At 43.9% G+C, this 22054-nt stretch overlaps 1 protein-coding gene across 11 annotated transcripts in view; it reads left to right on the forward strand.

Moving 5' to 3' along the window:
• Window positions 1-22054, forward strand: part of TANC2 (tetratricopeptide repeat, ankyrin repeat and coiled-coil containing 2) — an 806911-nt gene that overhangs the window by 364110 nt on the left and 420747 nt on the right. For 7 of the 11 annotated variants that reach the window (XM_059726841.1, XM_019500742.2, XM_059726842.1 and 4 more), the window contains one exon: window positions 13261-13440. The exons of 1 other annotated variant lie outside the window; for it this stretch is intronic. In XM_059726841.1, the coding sequence (XP_059582824.1) occupies window positions 13261-13440 (180 nt within the window). The remainder of the gene's footprint in view (window positions 1-13260; window positions 13441-22054) is intronic. 3 more of the 11 variants (XM_059726844.1, XM_059726848.1, XM_059726849.1) reach the window with 1 other exon arrangement.

A 22054-nucleotide genomic window follows, 5' to 3' on the forward strand; every position in this document is an offset into this window, starting at 1 on the left:
CCCTTACCACCCCTGTCCAAAATAAATTAAAAAAAAACAAAAACGTACTTTACTGGAAGAAGCAGTGCATTACTTTGACCCAGCCCTGCAGCATCTGTATAAATCAGATGCTTCACCTGGGCTTTTTTGCACTTTAGCTAAACCTGATTCAATTAGCTGTTAGATAAAAGTAACCAAAAAAGCCCTACTAAAGTGCCTGATCTTTACATACATCAGCCGAGCTGAGTCCAACTAAGGCACTGCCTCTTTTGGGCATACGCAGAGGTTGGCATGGGAAAATGCTGAACTTGAAGTAAAGCACAGCTTTTTTGGTGAGGGTGCAGCTGGGAGGGGTGTTTGTTTGTTTGCTTTTCTTTTGAACATCTGCAAATGCCTTAAGAGATTCAGCCATCGGCAGGCAAGCATCATGGAAAAGTTTCAGCCCAAATGGTTAAACCAATTGAAAACCAGGTCTTACTGTAAGGAATGATAGACAATTTTAAGAGGCAGTGCTACTGGCCCCAACTATAATAATCACAAAGGATGAAAGATCAGTAATATACAGTATAGATAATAAGTATATGTATTAGATTTCAAAGACATTAGAGCTGGAAGGGACCTTGCATGATCATGAGGTCCAGCCCCCTGCCCAAGGGGCAGGAAGTCAGCTAGGTACAAAGGATCCCAGGAAGATAAACATCCAAATCTTTCTTGAAAGTGTCCAGAGTAGGTAGTTGCACCATCTCTGAGGGGAGTCTATTCCAGGCCTTAGGGACTTGGACAGTAAATAAGTTTTTCCTTATATCCAGTCTAAAACGGTCTTCCAGGAGTTTGTGACCGTTGGACCTTGTCCTATACATAACACATATTTTATCCTTTATATACCATATACCTCTGCATTGTGTGTGCACATGGGTACACGCGCGTGTAGATATGGATGTAAGCACAGAGATACATATACACACACATACACATATTTTATTTTATATGAGCGCGCACACCTGTGTGTGTGTGCATGCGTGCATGTGTATACATCCACATTATGTGCATGTATGCATAAATATAAGGCCAGTATTGGGCAAATAGATTTTTGTTCTTGTAATTGAAATTGCTACGCTTTATATTTTGGCACCATTTAGAAAACTTTAAAAAAGATGTTGTATACTTTTATTACTAACTGTTGTTTGCTACATTTATTAAATATTTTCTATCCAATTGTAATCTCCCATGCCTTTCCCCTGAGCATCGCGAGTGTGGGTTCTTCTCGAACCTCGCCATGGCGCCTTGGGCTGAACAGCCTGGTTATTGGGGTGACTTTGGGTTGGCTCCACAGGGGCCTCACCTGCCACATCTTTGATGATGGTTATGTTTGGATCGGGAGGACAATGTTTGGTCCTGCCTTCCCTTGGTTGTTCCTGCTGTTCCTTCGTTGTAGGGCTCCGCCTCCCCTACACCCTGCCTAACACCAACCTTGATGTTGTCACCTTTGTCATTGAGGTTGATGTTGTGAACCTTTTTGGCACTCGGTCTCTCGGGATCTTTGGCCACAGTCTAATGGTGATACTTCTGTGCTGAGCATCTCCTACAATCCCTCCCTTCTCTCTGCTTACACGGCATCTGGTCGCGTCGACTCTTCCCCGGGCTCGGTACCTGCTGTGCGTCTGTTGCATCCGTTTCCTGGCCCCGCTGGGTCCGGCTGTAATCCAGTTGTCACTGTTGACTTCCTCGGTCCACGACAACCCTGTGAATAGATCCTTGGGTCCTCTCTGGCCCTGTACTCTCACTGTGACCCCTTTCTGGGGTGCCCACAAGTCCCTTCGCTGGGACTGCTCAAAAGCTCTGGCCCCTCCGAGCCAGTTGGGAACTCCGCTTCTGGTCCCCTGGGCTTGTCTTCTGCCGGGTCTTGTATCTCGGCTCCGGGCATCCAGCCAACCAATTGGCCCCGGGGATGTGGGAGCCATTCCTGGCTCCTCCTGGCTCAGTTGTTTTTTTTCCTTTTGATCATCTCCCGTGGCAGCTCTGGCCGCCATGGTTTCACTTTTGAGGCAATCGGCTTCCGGCGCGGCGTCCCACCGTCTCCCCGGCTCTCCTGGTAAGTCTTTTTCACACCAATATATTAGACTGTTTCAGGCTCAACATTAGGAAAAAAATTCTTCGCAGTCAGGGTGTCCAGACTCTGGAATAAGCTCCCTCCAGAGGTGGTGTAATCACCTACCCTGAAAATCTTCAAGAGGAGACTAGACAGTCAACTTGTTGGGGACACCTGACCCCCAGTTGTCTTTCCTGCCTGGTGCAGGGGGCTGGACCCAATGATCTTCTGAGATCCCTTCCAGCCTTACAATCTATAAATCTCTGAGTTAGTGAAAATGCATATGCACTTCACAAGTGAGATGCATTTAATTAGAAAATGTAAAAAAAAAAATTCAGTAGCATACTAGGCTGCATTAACAGGAGTGTGACTTGCAAATCAAGGAAAATAATCTCTCTGTTGTATGCAGTACTAGTGAGACTTCACTCGGAGTACTCTGTCCAGTTTTGGGCACCATGCTTCAAGAAAAGTGCAGACAAATCATTTACGCAAATATGACCTTGCACTTTTTTTTCTGAAAATTTGCTGCTGGAAATTTAAGTGTCTGTCTTAAATGAGGAAATGCAGGAAACAGAGTGCCCATCCCCTCTTCAAGCCACCCCGACCTCAATCATTTAGGCCCAGTACTCTGATAATGCTGTGGTGTGTGTTCACTCAGAAGCACACAGGCAATTGTTGATGTCTTTACCGAAGCATGCAAAAAAATAGGTCTGACGTTAACATTCAGAAAACTAAGGGCCTCCACCATTAAGCTTCTAATGAACAGTCCACAGCTCCAGTAATCCAGATCCATAGCGAGACTCTTGAGAACATTAAGTATTTCCCATATATCAGAAGACATCTCTCACAGAAAGCTGACATTGACAACGTTATTATTGACTCCAAGATGAACATGAGCCGCCAATGCTAGACCGCAGCCAGCAAGGCCAGCCATGCCTTGTCATGCATCCAAAGGTGCATCTCAAGCCAGTCCAGAGAAGTGATACTCCCCCTCTATGCAACACTGTTCAGGCCACAGTTGGAGTACTGCATCCAGTACTGGGCACTGCACTTCAAAAGGGATGTGGCCAACCTGGAGAGAGTTCAGAGGAGGGCCACCCCACCCGCTTGGTGAGAGGGCAGCAGGACAGGCCCTACAAGGAAAGACTGAAGGACCTGAACCTGTTCAGCCTCAGCAAGAGGAGGCTGAGGGGGGACCTGGTGGCTGCCTACAAGCTCATCATGGGGGATCAACAGCAAATAGGCAGAGCCCTTTTCTCCCCAGCACCACCTGGGGTGACAAGGAACAATGGTAATAAGCTGATGGAGAATGGGTTTAGGTTAGAGATCAGAAGGCAATATTTTACAGTTAGGGTGGCCAAAATCTGGAACCAACTTCCCAGGGAAGTGGTCCTCGCCCCTACCTTGGGCAAATTCAAGAGGAGGTTGGACGATCACCTGTCTGGGGTCTTGTGAACCCAGCATTCATTCCTGCCTGTGGTAGGGGGTCAGGCTAGATGATCTGTTCAGATCCCTCCTGACCCTAGTTACTATGAAACTATGAAACAATATGCAACATCACCTCAAATGTGCAAGTGCAGCCTTTGGATGCCTGAAGAAACAGGTATTTGAAGATCGGAACATCAGATTAAGCAGTTGTGTTCCCCATCGTGCTGTATGGAGCTGAGACATGGACAACATACAGGAGACATCTAAAGTTGTTGGAGAAATACAATCAATGCTGCCTGCAGGAGATTCTCCAGATATGGTGGGAAGATATACACACCAACATTAGCGTCCTCCTGCAAGGAAACACCATGAGTATTGAGGTGATGATCATCTGACATCAACTTCTTTGGGCCAGCCATGTCATCTGAACGTCTGACTCCAGACTCTCAAGTCAAATGTTATTCTCCCAGCTCAGACCAGGCATACACTTGAGGAGGTCAGAGAAAGTGCTTCAGGGATGTCCTCAAGGCCAACTTAAAAAAAAAAGTGCAACATGGATATCAACTCATTTGGACCACCCGAAATTGAGGAAGAATCTGCTGTAGGGATCATAATAATTTGAAACCTTATGACAACAACAGGAAATGACAAATTTGGAGTGACAGAAACAGCATGTTGCATACCAAACCAAGTGTCTAGCACCATCCACCCCACATGGAAACACATGCCCGACCTGCATTAGAGTTTATCTGTCCTGGATATGCCTCATGAGGCATATTAAGACACACAGAGAAGACAATCACGGAAGTCAATCATCCTCGACTACGAGGGCTTGTTGAAGAAGAATTTTCTACACTTACATGATTAACAATGGTTCTTTAAACAACTGAAATGAGACCTAGGTGGAGTTTAGGTGTATAAGTTCCAAAGAGAAATTCAAACGTATCCTGTATCAGCAACCACAGAAAACTTTGTATCTGAATGTATTAAGTGCCTCTAATTTGTACTGCAAAGTTCACTAAACACCTTAGACACCAGACACCACTTAGACACCTGTCTGTCTGTTCTTTGTAGGAAGTTTTAGCAGCCTCTAGGTATATATTTAGCTCAGCTCGGATTTTGCGGATGGTCTTGACAAGCTCTGAGGTAGCAGGAGCAAGGTTAAAACCTATAATTTGCATTTAAAGGATTAGTTTTCATTGAAGCTTCATGTTATCATAAACTCAGCCCAAAGTACAATCTGAAATATTGTTCAAGAATTTGGTTCACTCATTCTGACTGCCCATCTGTTTGAGAATGGTATGCTGTGAAAAGGTGAAGACAAACATTCAGGAGATGGTGTACCTCTGTCTAAAAGCTGGTTGTGACATAGGGCCCACTGTTAGAGATTTATATGATCCAAAAGGTTGTGTAACTGGAAGACATGCTGGACCAGTGGCTTCTGCAGATGGGAGCTGGGAACAGGGCAGGAAGTGGGCCATATTGTTGTATTGGTCTACCACTGTTAAAATGGTAATTTACCATGAAATCCATTGTAATGTGGGCCCAGGGTTTTGATGGTGCCTCTATGGGTATTATTGGTTCAATTGGTTTGTGGTGGGGAGACTTGGTGTGGCTGCAGAGGGTGCAAGACTGCATATAGGCCAATGCGTATTCTTTCATTAGGGGCAACCTGAATGACTGGCAGGCCTTATGGAAGTTTCTTGTTTGGCCAAAGTGCTTCTCCCTCCACCCTGAAGGAGTATCGTGGCAAGGCCAGGATGCTTGCAGCTGCAGAGGGCCTTCAGGGAAATGCAAGCAGTCCTTTATAAACAAAAGCTTATATTTCCAGGCATAGGAGCCTTGGTGCTCTTGTCTGAGTATCAGGAGTTCTTTGGTAAATGGGTCATTTGGGAAGGCTGCATAGAGGAGGGGAAGTCTGGAAATGCAGTTCTACAAAAGAAATTAGGGGCAGGATTATGTTCGGGGCAGATGGGTCTGGGCTTCCCATATAATATTTGCTCTTCCAAGACAGGGCATCAGTTTTCCCATTCTTCCTCCCCAGCTAGTATGTTACTGTGAATGCAAAGGAGAACAGGAAGAAGCCCCTGTACCACTGATGGGGGTTCAGGGTTTCCAAATGTGTGTGTTCAGTGTAGACACATATGGGGTGCTGAACTCCTTCAAAGTAATGCCATTAAGTTTCAAACCCTGTCTTGATATTTAAAATCTTCTGTCTACCATGCCATAGTTCCACTCAGCCAATGCAATCTTCCAGGAAAAATAGGTGCAGGGGTACATCTCTTGTTGATCTCCCAGTTGCTGTGACAGCATACCCCACAGTAGCCACAACCAATGCATCCATCTCCATTATGGATGGTTTTCTTGGGTCTGGGTATACCAGTATGGGCTCTGACATAAAAGCCTCAGCATTTGGAAGGGACCAGTGAAACCTGGCAGGTTTTTACAGAATAGCTGTAATTGCGGCAACCACTTGAGAAAAGTTACAAATGAAACAACAGTAGAAGTTTGCAAATCCTGTAAACCTTGGGCTATCACAAATGCTTTGGGGCTCAACCCAGTCACATACAGCTGCTACTTTTTGGGGATCCATCTGAACTCTATTTGCTGACAAGATAAAACTCAGGAATTCTATGGAGGTCTTGTCAAATTCACATTTCTCAAGCTTTGCATAGAGCCCATGTTAATGTAGCTGTGCTAAAACTGTTTGAACATGGTGATTGTGGGTAGCTTGGTCCTCTGGATAAATCAGGACATAAAGATCTAGCAGGCCCTGGAGCAAGTCACTGACGAAATGCTGGAATGTAGTAAGTGTATTGGTAAGACTGAAAGACGTGATGACATATTCAAATTGCCCATAGCAGGTTCTGAAGGTTGTCTTTCACTTGTGTTCTTGTCTTATTCAAACCAGGTTGTTAGCTTCCTTTAGGTCTAATTTAGTAAAAACCTTACCAGTCCTCCCCCTATTGAGGAATTCAGGGATAAGACTTGAGTAGCGTTTCTCAACCTGTGGGTCGCGAACAAACTTTAAAAATGGATAAACAGATTTTTTTAAATGGAAAAATGTGGGAAACTGTGGCTTTCCCCATGCAGGCTGTCAGAGTTCCAGCCTGCGAGGGGTTGCTTGGGGCCCCCACAGCCGCACGCTGCCAGTTGGACAGCCTGGTCTAGCACATCATCCTGAAAACTGCTAGCATCTTGACCCAAATCAGCAAAGTACTTATGTATGCGCTTCACTTTAAACAATGAAACATGAATAGAGCAAAACAGAGAATCAAGCTCAGGGTATTTATAGTAATCATGAGAATAAAAATAATAGTTTCTGAATCAATTTGAAATTTGCCTTCAAAGAATCCTGCAGTACAGTGATACAGTTACGTTAAGAATTAAGCCTTGAATATGTAGATAAAATAAAATAATGTGGCCTACCAGGAGTGCTCAGCTGTTGTCAGTGAGATGCAGAGCATAATACAGGGAAGCATTATTCCTGCGCTTGGGCACGTATGTGCAATAGCAGCAATGTTTTTGTTTTCTATTAGCTGTTTTTTAAATGTTAGAGATGTATTGTGAGCAATTCCTTGATCTGGAAATTGGTGATCGGCCTTTACATTTTAGCCCTAAATTGCACCCCTTTTAATCAGGTTTCAGGGGTTCTCTGAAAGCCTTAACACTTTCCATATATTTTCTGTTGTTAAATGAATAATTTATTCATTGTTCACGGAGTCATTTTAAACAGCAGGAATAAACTCAGGTCATTGTCTCTGAAATATAAAGTATTGAAGGCATTTATCTTTTTTTTTTGCCTTGTCCACATATGACAATTCAGCTCATATTATCCATTCTTTGAGAATTAGCTTTTGTAAACCTGCATTTATTTACACAGCCACTGAGAGTCGCACAAAGCTGTCCAGTGGAAATCAAATAATTGTCTTGGTAGAGGAAAATCATTTGACAGGAACAAAGGCTAAAACCCAGCCTTTGTTTCCTTGTTTGTTTGTTTTTGTTTTCTGTGACACCCAATCAATGAATTAAGCTGATTTGTCAGAAATTTGGTAGCATAAGTCTTTACTCAATAACTATAGTTTATCCATGAGTGTATATGCCTGCAGTGAAATACAAAGATAACTGTTTCAGTTCATCATTGAACTCAGTTTGTTGGCCATATTCATCTGGAAATGTAGATGCTTATTCTTTTTCAAACATTAAAAGAGTTTTGTTATAAGTAATAACTGACCCACAGTTTCAGACCTTATTGTACAAAGTCCAGTTCATCCACCCGTAGTAACAAATCTGACCTCAGGAACTATTCAGTTAACAGATTTGAAGACACTCACCTGAGGGGTGTTCGACATTGTGTCAGTGCAGCCCTGCTCACAGTGCCGTGACTGCACAGGTGAAGTGTGGTTCCAACCTGCATATGATCAAGTAAAAGAACAGCAGCTGCTTGAATTTAATGTTTTGTTAGATGTGCAGTTTGTGCCCAGGCAAGCCAAGATTCCTTTCTTTTCCAAACTTAAGATGAGCTGTGAAAGCCCCAAAGTACCATTTTGGTCTTCAGTATATGTATTTTCAAGGAAGTTACCTTGGAGATGTAGAACATGAGGCTTCATTTCTGGTAGTTTCTCTGTTTCTTAAAAGTAAAGATTGATTCGGTTAATTCTGTCTTCTGATTTGCTATGGAGAAGCCTAGCCTAGATTTGAACGTTTTTGTCTGGGGACCTGGATGTTTATAATTAAAAGCAGCAGCACAAAAGTCCCAGGCCAAGAGGAGTAGGGCTAAGGTGGCTTTAAATCCCCTTCCAGTTCAGTTATGGGCTGCTCTGGGGATATTCAGACTGGGGGAATTTAGACAGTCCCAGTCTAAGTTAGAACAGGCTGTCCTATGGGCAGCTTCCTAGTGAGAGCCTCAACAGCATCTGCTTCATGCCCTTCCACTCCAAGCGCAGCATCTTCACGAGAGCTCATGGGGGAAGTCTGACATCCATCTTCCCCAAGTTCTACACTTGCAAACTATTCCTGTCCAGTGTTGAAATTTTTTGAGAACCTTTCTACTTCTACAGGCTATTTCCTAGGAAAACAAGGTGCGAGTGGGGGTGAGCATCTCACCCATTATTTCTTTTGGTCTGGTAAGCTAAGAGGTTGAGAATCAGTTAGCAGAATGATCATTTATTCATTGGTGAAATATTTTTCCTGCTTCTCTCTATACCGTATGACAAATATACCTCTGTCTATTGTCATTCAAATGTCTGAAGTATTGTTAGCAATTTGCCCCATTTAGTTGAATTTTTTTTTTTAAATGTGCTTCATAATTTTGTTAAAGTTGGTGACTGGAGGGGAAAAAAATCAGATAACCTTGCTCCCAGATTTTCATATACCAGAATTGGGAGGAAAGTAGGAATTTTTCCTCCAAAATTTTTGACAATAGAAAATATCCCCTTCGGTTTTCAGTTATGTATACTGCAATAACTAATGTGTGTTGCGGGTTGGGAAATGCTTGGGTCCTTAAGGTTTACACTGCCAACCATAATTTTATCTGAATGTTTCGGTGAATGTCTTCTGTGCAAAATCAGTAATAATGCAAAAACCCTAGTAGATTTTGTACAGTTCCTAGCATTCGGTATCATTAGGTTTGAGACTCTTCTTGTAATAGAGTTGAAGTAGTTGTGACAGCTTTTAAAAGTTTTTAATTTCTTCATTTGTGTGTTTGGTAGGGCTTGGGGAGGAAAGGAATTCAAGAGAAATTTCAGTAATGAGTGATGGTGGTAGGATACAGGATAAACTTTGGACCTGAAAAAAGAACAAGGACAAAAAAATGAAGCATTTAAATTACTGCTCGTTGAGGAGCTTTAGTTAGATTCTAAATTTATCACCTGAGTTCAAATACACCAACAGTTCAGATGAATAGAGGTATTCTGCATAGCCCAAAGGCTTTTCTAGTGCCTAGAGATAAGGCTGCAGAAAAAATAGAGAAGATCTCTATCTAAATAAAGTGTGTATGACTCATGGAGTAATGGACCACATTCTCAACTGTTATAAATCAGTGTAGCTCAGCCATGCTGACTTACCTCAGTTGAGCATCTGACCTAATATCCATTTATATCTGCTGTGAGTAAAGCCAGATTTGTCATTAAAGATTTGTCATTAAAGATCACTTTGCAGTAATGGCTCCTCCTCTGCACCTTAACTTAGGTTTTTGATGTTGTTTGTCCCTAGAAGAATTCTAATATAATGAAGGGCTTAGTCTGTCTGTCTGCATGTCTGTCTGTATGTTTGTCTGTCCGTAATGCTTTTGGCTAACTGGGCATGTGCCACCGAGAGGGCACGCAGCAATTGGGTGCGCGGGTCGAGTCTGCGCGAGCCCGAGTTTGAGCCACTGCCAGGGAAGTTTGTGGCGGTGGTGAACATGCCCTGGCCGCCTGAGCAGTGGGGCTTCCCCATGCCTCCCTGTCTGGAGGGTGAAGGGAGGGTGTCCAGTGGCAGTGCCCCCCCACCGCCTTTCCCTGTCGCCCCCCCCCAGAACAGCCGGCAGGGTGGGGGAGGCAACGGGCAGGGAGAGAGGGAGGGGAACGGGGAGGGGGGAGGTGAAGGGGGGATCAATGTAAACACTCCCTGAAATCTATCATTCTTGACAGGCAATTAGCTAGTATTAAAGAAATAACAGTAAAATGGCAGACTCCATCTTTCCAAACTCTCGTCATGCCACAAGTGAGAGTGGGCAAATGAATAGAGAAGCTGACCCTGAAAATATAGAAACCTAAAAACTCTGTTTCTGTGTTAACCTGTAGTATTGAATGGAACAGGTGTTCTGAGCTGGGAATTCACTTGTTATTCTACAGAGCAGGGGTGTCAAATTAATCTTGTCCCATGGGTTAGATGAGTGGCTCTGTGGGCCCGTAGACCTCTTACCTCCTAACCCATGCCAGATCCAACACCCTCTCTGGCTAGGGTTACCATATTTCCAGTTTCAAAAAAGAGGACGCCTGTCAGGGGGGGCAGTGATATGCCTGTGCCCTGCCCCTCACTCCCAGGCCACAGCCTCCCCAGCCCTGCTGCTACCCCTCACTCCCAACCCATACTATCATGCCCCCCAGTCCATGCTGGTGCCCCTCACTCTCACCCTGCAGCCCCTCCATCTCTGCTGATACCCCTCACTCCTGACTTGCAGCCCCATGGTACTGCTGGTGCCCAGCGTTCCTGATCCACAGTCTCTCACTCCCCCAGCACCCCTCACTCCCAAGCCACAGCCCCCTCAGCCTTGCTGGTGCCCCTCACTCCTGATCCACAGCTCTCTGCTCCCTCCCAGCCCTGCAACATCTCCTGGCTGGCCCCACCGCCTGCCCTCCTCCCCTGCCTGCTTCCCCCACCAGAGGGACAGGCACATCCTCCCCCCCCACCCCGATGCCCCCTCCCTGCTCCAGCCCCAGCACCCAGACAGCTTTCTCCAGTGCCAGCAGTCACCCGCCCCCCCTCATATACCCATCCCCTCCACACATCCCTGCCACACACATACCCCAGACAGTCCCCAAGCCCTGGCCCTCCAACCCCTGCCCCCCATAGACTTACCTGCATCCAGCTGCGAGATCTGGTCCCACCTCCCTGTCTGGCTGCATGCCGACCATGTGCATGTGCGTGCGCAGACTCATGTGATGCTGCCTGCCTCCATTGGCGCCCCGCCCCCTGATCCTGAAGCAGCTCCTTGCTAAGGCAAGGTGCAAAGTGCTAGGAAAAATTTCAATGCTGAGCAGAGCAAAATCCTGGACATTTATTGATATTTAAAAAAAAACACCTGGACTGAGATGGGAGGACCCAAAAAGAGGACATGTCCAAAAAAACCTGGAGATATGGTAACCCTATCTCTGGCCATTCCTGGACATGAAATGTATGTGGAGTCAACTCCAGTCAGTCCGGGGCAGGCGCCATGTACAGTGCATCTCCTGGACAAGCTGGAATGAGTTCTGGACCTGACAGGTGTGGGACTCATGACCCCTTCCTTTTTCCCCCTTGCTCCCCACACATGCTGGATCCAGTGCCCATTCTGGCTGATCTGGGCCTGTACTATATGCAGCATCTGATCCAGGACTCATATTGCATCCAGGTCCTGCCCTGGACCAGCTGGAGCAGGCAACACATGTATTGGATCGGGTAAGTGGTAGGGCATCCTGGACTAGCCTCTTGCAGGTGCCACATGCAATGTGGATCCTGGAGCAAGTGCTGCATGCAACTCATACACAAGGGGGTGGTCTGGCCCAAGCCTGGCATGTGGGTCAACCTGAGACCCAGTTTGGGCACCAGGTGCCAGATGATGTGGCTCTGTGGGCCAAATCCAGCCTACAGGTTACAACTCAACACCCCTGTTCTAAATGGTTAGCTATATGTACCACAGAGAAATATATTGGCTGGGGTGGAGTGAAGGAAACCTGTTAGCATTGCGTGTCATAAATTCTTTGTACTAAAATGCATCTGAAAATCTGTGATGAACAAACTCCATTTATCTTTTCTTATAATAAATCTATTTTATATCATGAAGTATAAAAATGTTGGTCTAACAGCAGACATACTTTATCTCCATAACTGTAGAAGTCTGTTTCATCAGCATCCTTTTCACAAGCAAAAACCCAATATTGAACTGTATTAAAAAATGCATTAATTTTAATTTAAGATGTATTAAAATCTGAGAATAAAAAATAATTGCTCTGTGCATTTACATTTTTAAAGATGAAATATTTTATACCTCCACTGTATAATAATTAAAATAAAATACCAAATACAGCTATAACCAGTATTGTTGGAGTGAAGAAAAAACCAGTAAATGATTACAAAGTTGTGAATCATCATTTATTAGTGGGTTTGTTTGTTTTTCTAAATGATCTAGGACACCAGAGTTTTACATGGATATTCATTTTATTGTAGAATACTAAAAATCCAAATTAATAAGAATCATTTGCAAAATGAAGAAGTAAAACGTGAAATAGAAAGTAAGGACTGTTGTACCATGTAAGCTGTGTCCTTTGATAGATGACCATAATACTTATTGTTCCATCATCAGATTTGGCCACTGTCTATGTTCACTGCAATTTGAATGGTTTAGCTCCTTCAGCTGAATGAAGCTTCCCCATTTTGGGGTAAACTAACACAGATGGGGGGTGGGGGAGTGGTGAGGGACCTCCCAGTCCTGAGCAAGTGTCTTTTTTTTTTTTTCTTCATGTTTTCACCCTTCTTCGCATAGGGTTCACACATGCCTCCTAGCAAATGTCCAAAGAAGGGCAAACACCTTGTCTTTTTGAAAAATACGAAAGCTGTTTTGATCCAATGAACAAGAAACGTTATCAAAGCGTAAAAGGAACATTAGATTCAGTCTGAAGTCTGGCTATAATACAGTAGCAATTGCAACCGGCAAAATCCAGAAATAAAGAAAAGCATTGTTTCGTGCTTCGTAATTATGTCAGAACTGGTAACTCAGGAGCTCTTCACAAAAGAAAAAAGCTTACAACAAAAGCAGACTGGTCACGTTGTCCTTTACCTGCATCAAACCTATTTGCTATTGTATACATATAATTTCTACAAGGAAGCATAAGCACTTTGAGGTGAACACGAGAAGGAGCAATTCAACACTAATTAGGCTTCAAGATTCTTTGAGAGACGGTATGAAATTTCAGTCAGTCTGGCCATTCTAAGTCTAAAAATTCCTTTGCCTAGGAATTAATAAAGGTAGTAGGCTGCCAATAATTACAAGCTCTTCTATTTTATTTTTACATTCCTATCAGGCACCTCCACAGAGAACGACTGTGCTTTTGAACCAGACTACGCTATTCCTCCACTCCCAATGACCGAAGGTATGCAGCACATTCGGATTATGGAGGGCATGTCCCGCTCTCTTCCATCCTCCCCCTTACTCACACATCAGTCTATCAGTGTTCGGCTCCAACCTGTGAAGAAATTAACTGGTAAGGACTTTAAATAAGTTCAGTGGGGCTTTTAAGGTCAAATAATGCAGAATCTGAGAGCTCATTGAATAAGCTGCTTTGATCAACTCTTCATTTGTTAACTACATGGCCTGCTTGAATGACAGGATTTTGTAATTAAAGACTGATGCTTTCAGGATCAGGTGACCATAGATAATGGGATGGATCTCAGTTTGACAGGCAGATCTATCTACTCTTGAAATTATCCAGTTGGTTTGACATGTTCTACTATTCCAGGAAATTTCTGATATTATCAGGATGTACTGTAGTGACTGTCGTCTTGTGTATCTGTTTAAGTCAGACCAACAGATGGAGACATTTAGCAATGTTAAATAACTGTATGGAAGTTTTGAATGTTAGATAAAAGATGCATCAAAGTAGGTTATGTAATTTGTTACAGCTCTTTACAGCAGTTTTTCATAGCAAGGACACAGATGTGGGGGGACTTCTGAAGCGCCTGGGCAATTAGCTCTCATTTGGAAAAAAAATCAGGCCTTAGCTTTTATTGAATCCTGTTTTTAAAAGCTTATTTCTCATGTAAATGTTTTCACTCAAATCTGACATTATTTACTGCTCATCATTAAAAAGCATCAGCATAGGGAGCCACAGCTTTATTAAACTGAAACACCAGCAGGTTCTTTAGAGACAACTGTATTTGGCACATGTTTGGAGGTAAACCCTAGATGCACATTTTATTAAATAACTGTTTGTAACTAGTGAAAGTTTTAAAAGTAAAATATCCTAGGAGGAAATGTTGTAGCCCCGATGTTGGAACATTTTCATTTAATTCAGCTGCATTTAGGAGGTAAGTTCTCTTAGCAATGCAGTGGGATTTTGAAGCTTCTATTAAAACGTAACTGGAGTCATAATAAAAAATGTATATACCTTGTTGTTTTGCACCAGAACAAAATCTTGAAACCTGCAGAATGAGAATAAAATCTCTTGCTTAAAAAAAAAAAAATTCCCATGTAAGATTTCTGACCTAGCCCCTCATAGATCTGAAAGTTTGTGCAATGTTATCCTGGCTTTTCCTCCAATTTTTTTCTGTCTTTGGGCAGGTCCACAAGTGCTTGTTCACACCAATTCCCCTTTTGACACCAACAGTTATTAGGAGTTCGTTGTATAAATAGACATATGTACCTAAGTATCTTTGTAAATCTAGACCCTATAATCTGTTTGCGTCTCAAGACCCAGGCTATGAAGATCAGGATAACACTATTTCCTGGCTCCTGACTGGAGTTTTTTCTATTTAAAATTTCTATTTCTATTTAAATTATAAACTCTAGTTCCTGTCACAATGACACTGTGACACAGTGACACTGATCTCAGTCTTCACTTCTAAGCACTACTGAATATAAATAAAAATAACTTGATCATAGATACAGTGTGTCTCAGCAACTTCACGCTTGACTTGTGTCTGAGAATTGTGGCTTGCAGTTTTGTCTTGCATAAGCAATACACAACATTTCTGTTGTATTAGTTAGATGTTCTTATGCTACAACATAGCATGTGTAAGTGCGTTGTGTTTATTATGAGTGCCAACTTTGACTACCAAAATTGGAGACTATTTCTCAAAGTAAATTCTTATGCATTTTCTCACTAATAACTTTGTTCTTTGAGGTTAACAGAAAAGGGAAGCAAGGTAGAATCTAGCCCCTCTTTTCCATTATGCTTCTGGACTCCTTTAAAAACCTTAGCTAGTACCCTGATAGATGCATGCAGGAATAAAAGAAGTACCACTTTTCTCTTACTTCAGTACTGAGAGTATATTTCTTTTGCAGTGTTACAAACTCAGTATGAACTTTTGTAAGGGATGAACATCCCATTACATATAATTATTTTGCAACAATTCAGAACGCCAGATGAAGATTGCAGAGAAGCAGGGAACAAGACAGAGTACTTGTCTGCAAGGGGAGTACGATCTGAGAACTCCATGTACAGAAAAATAACTTTTCTTTCTGCATTGATTGACTCTGCAGATCCACTGGAACAAATAATACCCTGGAGGGAGGGCTGAGAATAGAAATAAAATATTTTTAACGTGATTCCTTTCATTTCAGTTGTAAAACTCTCGAAAGGCAGGAAGAATTACATATTTTGGACTTCCCCTACAAAATTGTTAACCATGCTGTAGAGCCGGATAGTTATTTCTAATATTTGAACTTTTGGTGAATTTTCTTGTGTGAGAGTGGAAATGCTTTTTAGTTAAGAGTTGGTACATAACTGCTCATACAAAAATGAAACCAAATATTTTATTACAATAGGGATCCCATGTGTTGAGTACTTAAATTATCATAATAGAATGTTGGTTGCTGTATTAATATTTGGCAGGTATTAATATTAATAATTTTCAGAATTGGTACAATTATTCATAATATTAATATATAAATAGACATTGATATAGTTGTTAATTATATTAATACCTAATATTAATAATATTGGTGTCAATATTAATAATTGGCAGGGTCATAAGTATTCATCACTCAGAGTATTTTTGGAAAACAGATGGTTGATACATCATTTAGTAAGAACATCGCCTTTTAGTTTTTCATTTAGCTTATAGGATTAGTTATCTTTGGTTTAGTTAGAAGTCAGAGAATTCTTTGAGAGAGAAGTTTAGGAATGTGAGATTTTACTCCTGCATTTTAATTTTTAAATTATTCCATAAGAAATATTTCATGTTCAAAATATGTTTTTTCTTTTTATCTGTTGCTCTGGAGCTGGGGAGGGAATGTTTAACCAGCCAGTTCTGTTTGGAAAAATATATTTCATTTTATTTCAGTTTTTTTAGTCTGTTCAACCTAGGATAATACTTTGTTTAGATTTCTTTATTATGCATAGAAGAGATGCCTTTTTTGCCAGTTGTACTATTATCTTTGAAAAGCAAAAGCAGTTTCTTTGGATAAGTTAGCTCCACTCAAGTCAAGGATAGAACAGTCAGGCCAAGATTTCACCCATGCCTTTTCCTTCTTACTTGCCTTGAACCTAGAGGATTCAATAAAAGCCTCCCTATTAACTGTCTTTAAAAGTGAAGGATACTAACGCAACAAACAATAACATTTACAATAAATTAAAATCCCATATCTCTCTCATTTAATATATTTTTCCCCTTATACCACATACACTTTTGGCAATGCTGAACGACATCTTCCTCTCCATATTCCCCTGCTTTTAAAGAGACTGATGCAGAGCTATAGATTCAAGTTAGAGATGCCAAACTTCACATATATACTAAGAGATCTCCAAGTAGAGCCTATTCGCATTGTTTTTCAGATTCCTGGCTCTTCAAGCAATGCCTCCATAGTATTTTCAGCCTTACAAACATACTCAGGGGAAGACTGGGCCAGGGGGTTAAACTTGTCTACATTAGTGACAGCACTTGTCAGTTAGTTTATGTGATCCAAAATTAATGTGGTTTGTTTCAATTTTTCAAATTAGTCCATATGCCTTTATAATAAGCTTTTCTGGGCAGGCGATATTTGTCTTATTTGTGCTGTGTAAATATACAGCCCATTTTTGCATTACCTTAAATAAGAGTGAACATTTAGTTTGTTTAGTATAGCTGTGGAATTCCCATGCTTTGTATGTATGGTTAACAAACACACTGTAAACAGTTTGCTTTCTTCTTGTTACTTTGATGCTCATTTTGCTTGCATGTAACACTTTATCCAATGTTTACAGTGATTGAGATGCATGTTAAAGATTCTCTTTTGTGAGGAATCAAGTTTCCCTGAAAACATACCTTGAATTTATGCATTTTTATGTAGCTACTCTTCCCTAACCAAATTATGTTCCTCACCTGGTTAAGGCATGATAGGGCCTTCATTTGCTCTGAAAGTTAGTGACTACTGTCTTATCAGTTCTCTGAGTTTCACTACCACTCTACTCTGATTAAACAAAAACGAAAATGTTATCACTTACCTCACTGTAGAGTTGACTGGTGTTGCTCTGTGGTGGATGGCACCAGCAGGAAGGGAGAGCATATGTTTAGGAATTAGGGTGGCCACTGACACATCCCCAGAATACAGGACAGATCTTTGGTGAATGTGTCTCGGCCGGCCGGAGCCGACTCGAGATGATTTAGAAATCACTCGATCGCTTGGGCGGGCTGGTGAATGGAGAGGCAGACAAAGCTTATTGGTTGCAAAAACTTTACTTACGCCGCTTGTAGCTGCGACGCAGGTGGTCCAGTCGCTTAAACAACTATGTGAGTTGCTCCAGCTGACAAGGCTCAGACCAGCTAATCCGTCCACAAATTAAGCCGGCAAAGGAAGGGTATGTCGAGGATTGCGCTCGGCGACGGGGAGAAGAATCGATAGGTGATCAGTCTATTGATCAGCTCAGCCGCAAGTCAGATCTCTTTAGAGGCACTCTGCAGCGTGCTCAAAGTTCTCCGACTTGGGCAGAAGTCGCACACAATTTTAAACAGCTAGCAAGCCAATTACTAGCCGCCACGTAGGAATAATTTAGAACTGGCCAATAGTGGGACACAAATTTGCATTCAGATGGCGGGAACTCTCTTGCACTGGGGTTTTTCTGTTGCAACAGAAAACTTTCGCTGTGCAAGAGGCTCTCATGTGGCGGGAAAATTCCATCGTGCCGAGGCACCAAAATCATTGGGTTGTGACAGAATGATGCCCCTTCTCAGCCAATCAGCAGTGAGGAGTGGGGCCATTGGGCCCCTTGGTCGATTAGCAGCAAGGGGCCACTCTCCCCTCCATCCTTTCCTGGCTCACTCAGAACCCCTGTCCTCCTGGCTGTACACCACCCTACCTCTAGGCACAGCCAGTAGAATCACAAGGACAAGTGATTGACATGCATTTCCACCAATGAACTGCTGTCTGTTCTTCATTCAGAAATGGACAGGGGACAATGGGTTTAAAAACAGGATGGTCCAGTATAAAATAGGATCAGTGGCTGCCCTATTGGAAACCCAGGTGTGGCTCTTCCTCTTTTTTTTTCAAGGGTCAAGTTTCAACCAACTAACATGGGTTTAAGGTTAAATGCTGTCTGCAGTAGTAGTCAAACCTGGTAGTATGCGTTACTAGCATTTTAAACACTGTCAATTTTCTAACCCAGCTGTGGCTCTTGCCTTTTTTGACCTTTGGAGAATGCTGCAACTTGTGTCGATTTACCTAGGATGAAACCTATTCTTTTCTTCACAAACCTTTGCAGTGTCTGATACATGTATGCACAGGTCTGTGGAGCAGGGAAGAGGGAATTGGATATCACAAATCACAGTAGGCAAATGTTATAGGCCACTTTATGGACTGGAGCAGTTGGAGGCTGCCTTTTTAAGGCCTTAAAATAGGATGTTTAATTTTATTCCTTCCTCCACTGCTTTATTTCAAGTCAGCTAAAAGCCCCACTCCTCTATGAGTATGACATAATTGTGTCTCCATGGCTGCACAGATATCTTCCTTTCCTCAGGAGAAATGCAAGTGAGATGCTCTGCAAATACTAGGATGAATTTCATCCTCAGGCTTTTGAATGCATATAAGGGAGCAAGGATCATAGAATCATAGAATAGTAGGACCATAAGGGACCTGTAAGATCATCAAGTCCAGTCCCCTGCCATGGGCACGAGGTAGTTGGGCTCAAACGAGCTCAACGAGGTGCTTGTCCAGCCTCCTCTCAAACACCTCCAGGGATGGCAACTATGCCACCTCCGCTGGGAGTGCATTCCAGATTCTAAATACCCTTATGGAAAATAAGTTTTTCCTTATCTCCAGCCTAAATTTTTCCTGAACTAGCTTGTGCCCATTGGACCCCGTCCTCCCCAGAGGTGCCTTTCGGAAGAGTTGTTCCCCTAGATCTTGATATTCACTCCCGACGTACTTGTAGGCATCTATCAAGTCACCTCTCAATCTTCTTTTACTAAGGCTGAACAAACCCAGTTCCCAGAGCCTTTCTTCATAGGGCCTATCCTCCAGGCCCCTGAGCATATGGGTGGCCCTTCTCTGTACCCTTTCAAACTTATCCACATCCTTCTTGAAGTGTGGTGCCAGAACTGGCCACAGTACTCCAGCTGTGATCTCACCAATGCAGAATAGAGGGGGAGGAGAACCTCTCTGGATCTATTAGCCATGCATTAGCTGATGCACACGAGAGTTCTATTTGCCCTGTTGGTGACTTCATTGCACTGATGGCTCATATTGCTCTGGTCAGTTGTCACCCCCAGCTCCCTTTCAGATGCAGTGTCAGTCAGTGGACCACCACTCATTGTATAGTCATGATGAAGGTTTGCCCACCAGATGAAGGACCTAGCACTTGTCCCTATTGAACCTCATCTGATTGCGTTGAGCCCGGAGGACCAGCCTGTCAGGGTCCTTCTTGATACTTACCCTGTACTCAAATGAGACCACATTTCTCCACAGCTTGGTGTCGTCCACAAATTTAATCATTGCACTTTCCACTCCCTCATCCAAGTCATTGATAAAGATGTTAAAGGGCATGAGCCTAAGCACTGATCCCTGGGTACACAACTCGAGATGGCCCTCCAGGATGAGGCCATCCCATTGATTACAACTCACTGGGATTGGCTTCTGAGCCGTTCCCAACCCACCTCACTGTAGACTGGTCTAGGCCTGTGCCCTCCTACTTGATTGAGAGACTCAGGTGATACCAATCTGATTTCTGATACAGCTGTCTCCAGCTGGTAAGTCTGGTGCGGTGGAAGGGCAGGGGGCAGGGGCAGGTGCTGGTGCTGCCCAGGTTGGGGGACCGAGCTGTGGCTTGGGGGTGGGGGCAGCTCCCGCTTCTGCTTGCACCTGGGAAGGCACAGGCTCAGAGTGGGCACCAGTGGCACTAGGAGGATGCTGCATCCACCCCAAATTTCACTGCCCCCCCATGCCTTCCCAGGGTGCAAGCAGTGGTGGAAGCCTTCCCCCCTTCCCCCCCGCCACGATCCATGGCTCCGTCCCCCTGCCCCGCTTCGGTAGCACCTGCCCCTTCCCTCACCGGAGGGGGCATTGATCTGCGCCCCCATGCCCCTTCCCTCCCCTCCACTCCCGCCTCCCCTTCCACCACGCCAAACTTATCAGCTGGAGGCAGCTCTCCACACTGACGGCTCTGCTCCTCGCTAACTGAGTGCTGTGCTGTGGCTGTGCGCAGCACGGGCATTTATTGGCCAAATTATCGGCCCCATTGGGCCGATATCTGATACAGCCAATTTTCTTTATATTGGTACTGATCTCATATCAGACCAAAGGCCTGCAACCTCTAATCAAAGGCCTTGCTGAAGTCTAGGTAGATGATGTCAACCACTTGTCCCATATCCAGCAGGTTAGTTACTTGGTCATAGAAGGACGCTAGTTTTGTTAGGTATGACCTCCCCTTGACAAAGCCGTGCTGGTTGTATCTTAATACCCTGCCAGTTAAGAGCTTGTGGTTGATGACCTTTTTCACAATTTTTTCAAAGATTTTTCATAGTTTCGTAGTTTCATAGTTGGTAGGGTCAGAAGGGACCTGACCAGATCATCAAGTCTGACTCTTTGCCATGTCAGGAAAAAGTACTGGGGTCAAACAACCCCAGCAAGGTGTTCGCCTAACCTCCTCTTAAAGATCCCCAAGGTAGGAGCCAGCACCACTTTGCTTGGAAGTTGGTTCCAGGTCCAAGCCGCCCAGACTGTGAAGTAGCACCTCCTGATGTCTAGTCTGAATCTACCCTCTGCCAGCTTGTGACTGTTATTTCTAGCCACTTCTGGTAGTGCTTGGGGAAACAGGGACTCCCCCAATGCCTGCTGGTCCCCTCTGAATAGTTTGTAAATGGCCACTAGATCCCCCCTCAGCCTTCTCTTGTGGAGGCTGAACAGGTTCAGGTCCCTTAGCCTCTCCTCGTAGGGCCTGCCCTGCTGCCCCCTGATCATGCGAGTGGCTGTCCTCTGAACTCTGTCAGTGCTGTCCACATCCCTCCTGAAGTGCAGCACCCAGAACTGGACGCAATACTCCAACTGTGGCCTGACCAGTGCTGCATAGAGTGGGAGAATCATCTCCTTGGACCTGCTAGAGATGCACCTGTGGATGCATGACAAGGTGTGGTTGTCCTTCCTGACCGCGTCCCCACACTGTTGGCCCATGTTCATTTTGGCATCAATAATGATTCCAAGATCCTTTTCTGCCTCTGCACTGACAAGAAGGGAGTTCCCCAGCCTGTAGGTATGCTGCTGGTTCTTCTTCCCCAGCTGTAGCAACTTGTACTTGTCAGTGTTGAAACCCATCCTGTTCTCATCTGCCCACCCCTGTAATCTGTCTAGGTCCAGTTGCAACCTATTCCTCCCTTCTAGCGTGCCCACTTCCCCCCACATCTTAGTGTCATCAGCAACTTTGAATAGGGTGCTTTTTACCCCCTCGTCCAAGTCACTAATGAAGATGTTGAACAGCACGGGTCCGAGGACCGAGCCTTGGAGGACCCCACTGTCCACATCGCTCCATGTTGAAAATGACCCATCCACCACCACTCTCTGGGTGCGGCCCTCCAGCCAGTTAGCGACCCATTTGATTGCATAGGTGTTGACACCACAGTCCCCTAGTTTTTTAATGAGAATGGGGTGGGAGACGGTGCCGAAGGCCGTCCAGAAAGACTACATCTATGCTA

The sequence above is a fragment of the Alligator mississippiensis genome, chromosome 4 (assembly GCF_030867095.1).
Source record: "Alligator mississippiensis isolate rAllMis1 chromosome 4, rAllMis1, whole genome shotgun sequence".
Taxonomy (NCBI): Eukaryota; Metazoa; Chordata; order Crocodylia; family Alligatoridae; genus Alligator; species Alligator mississippiensis.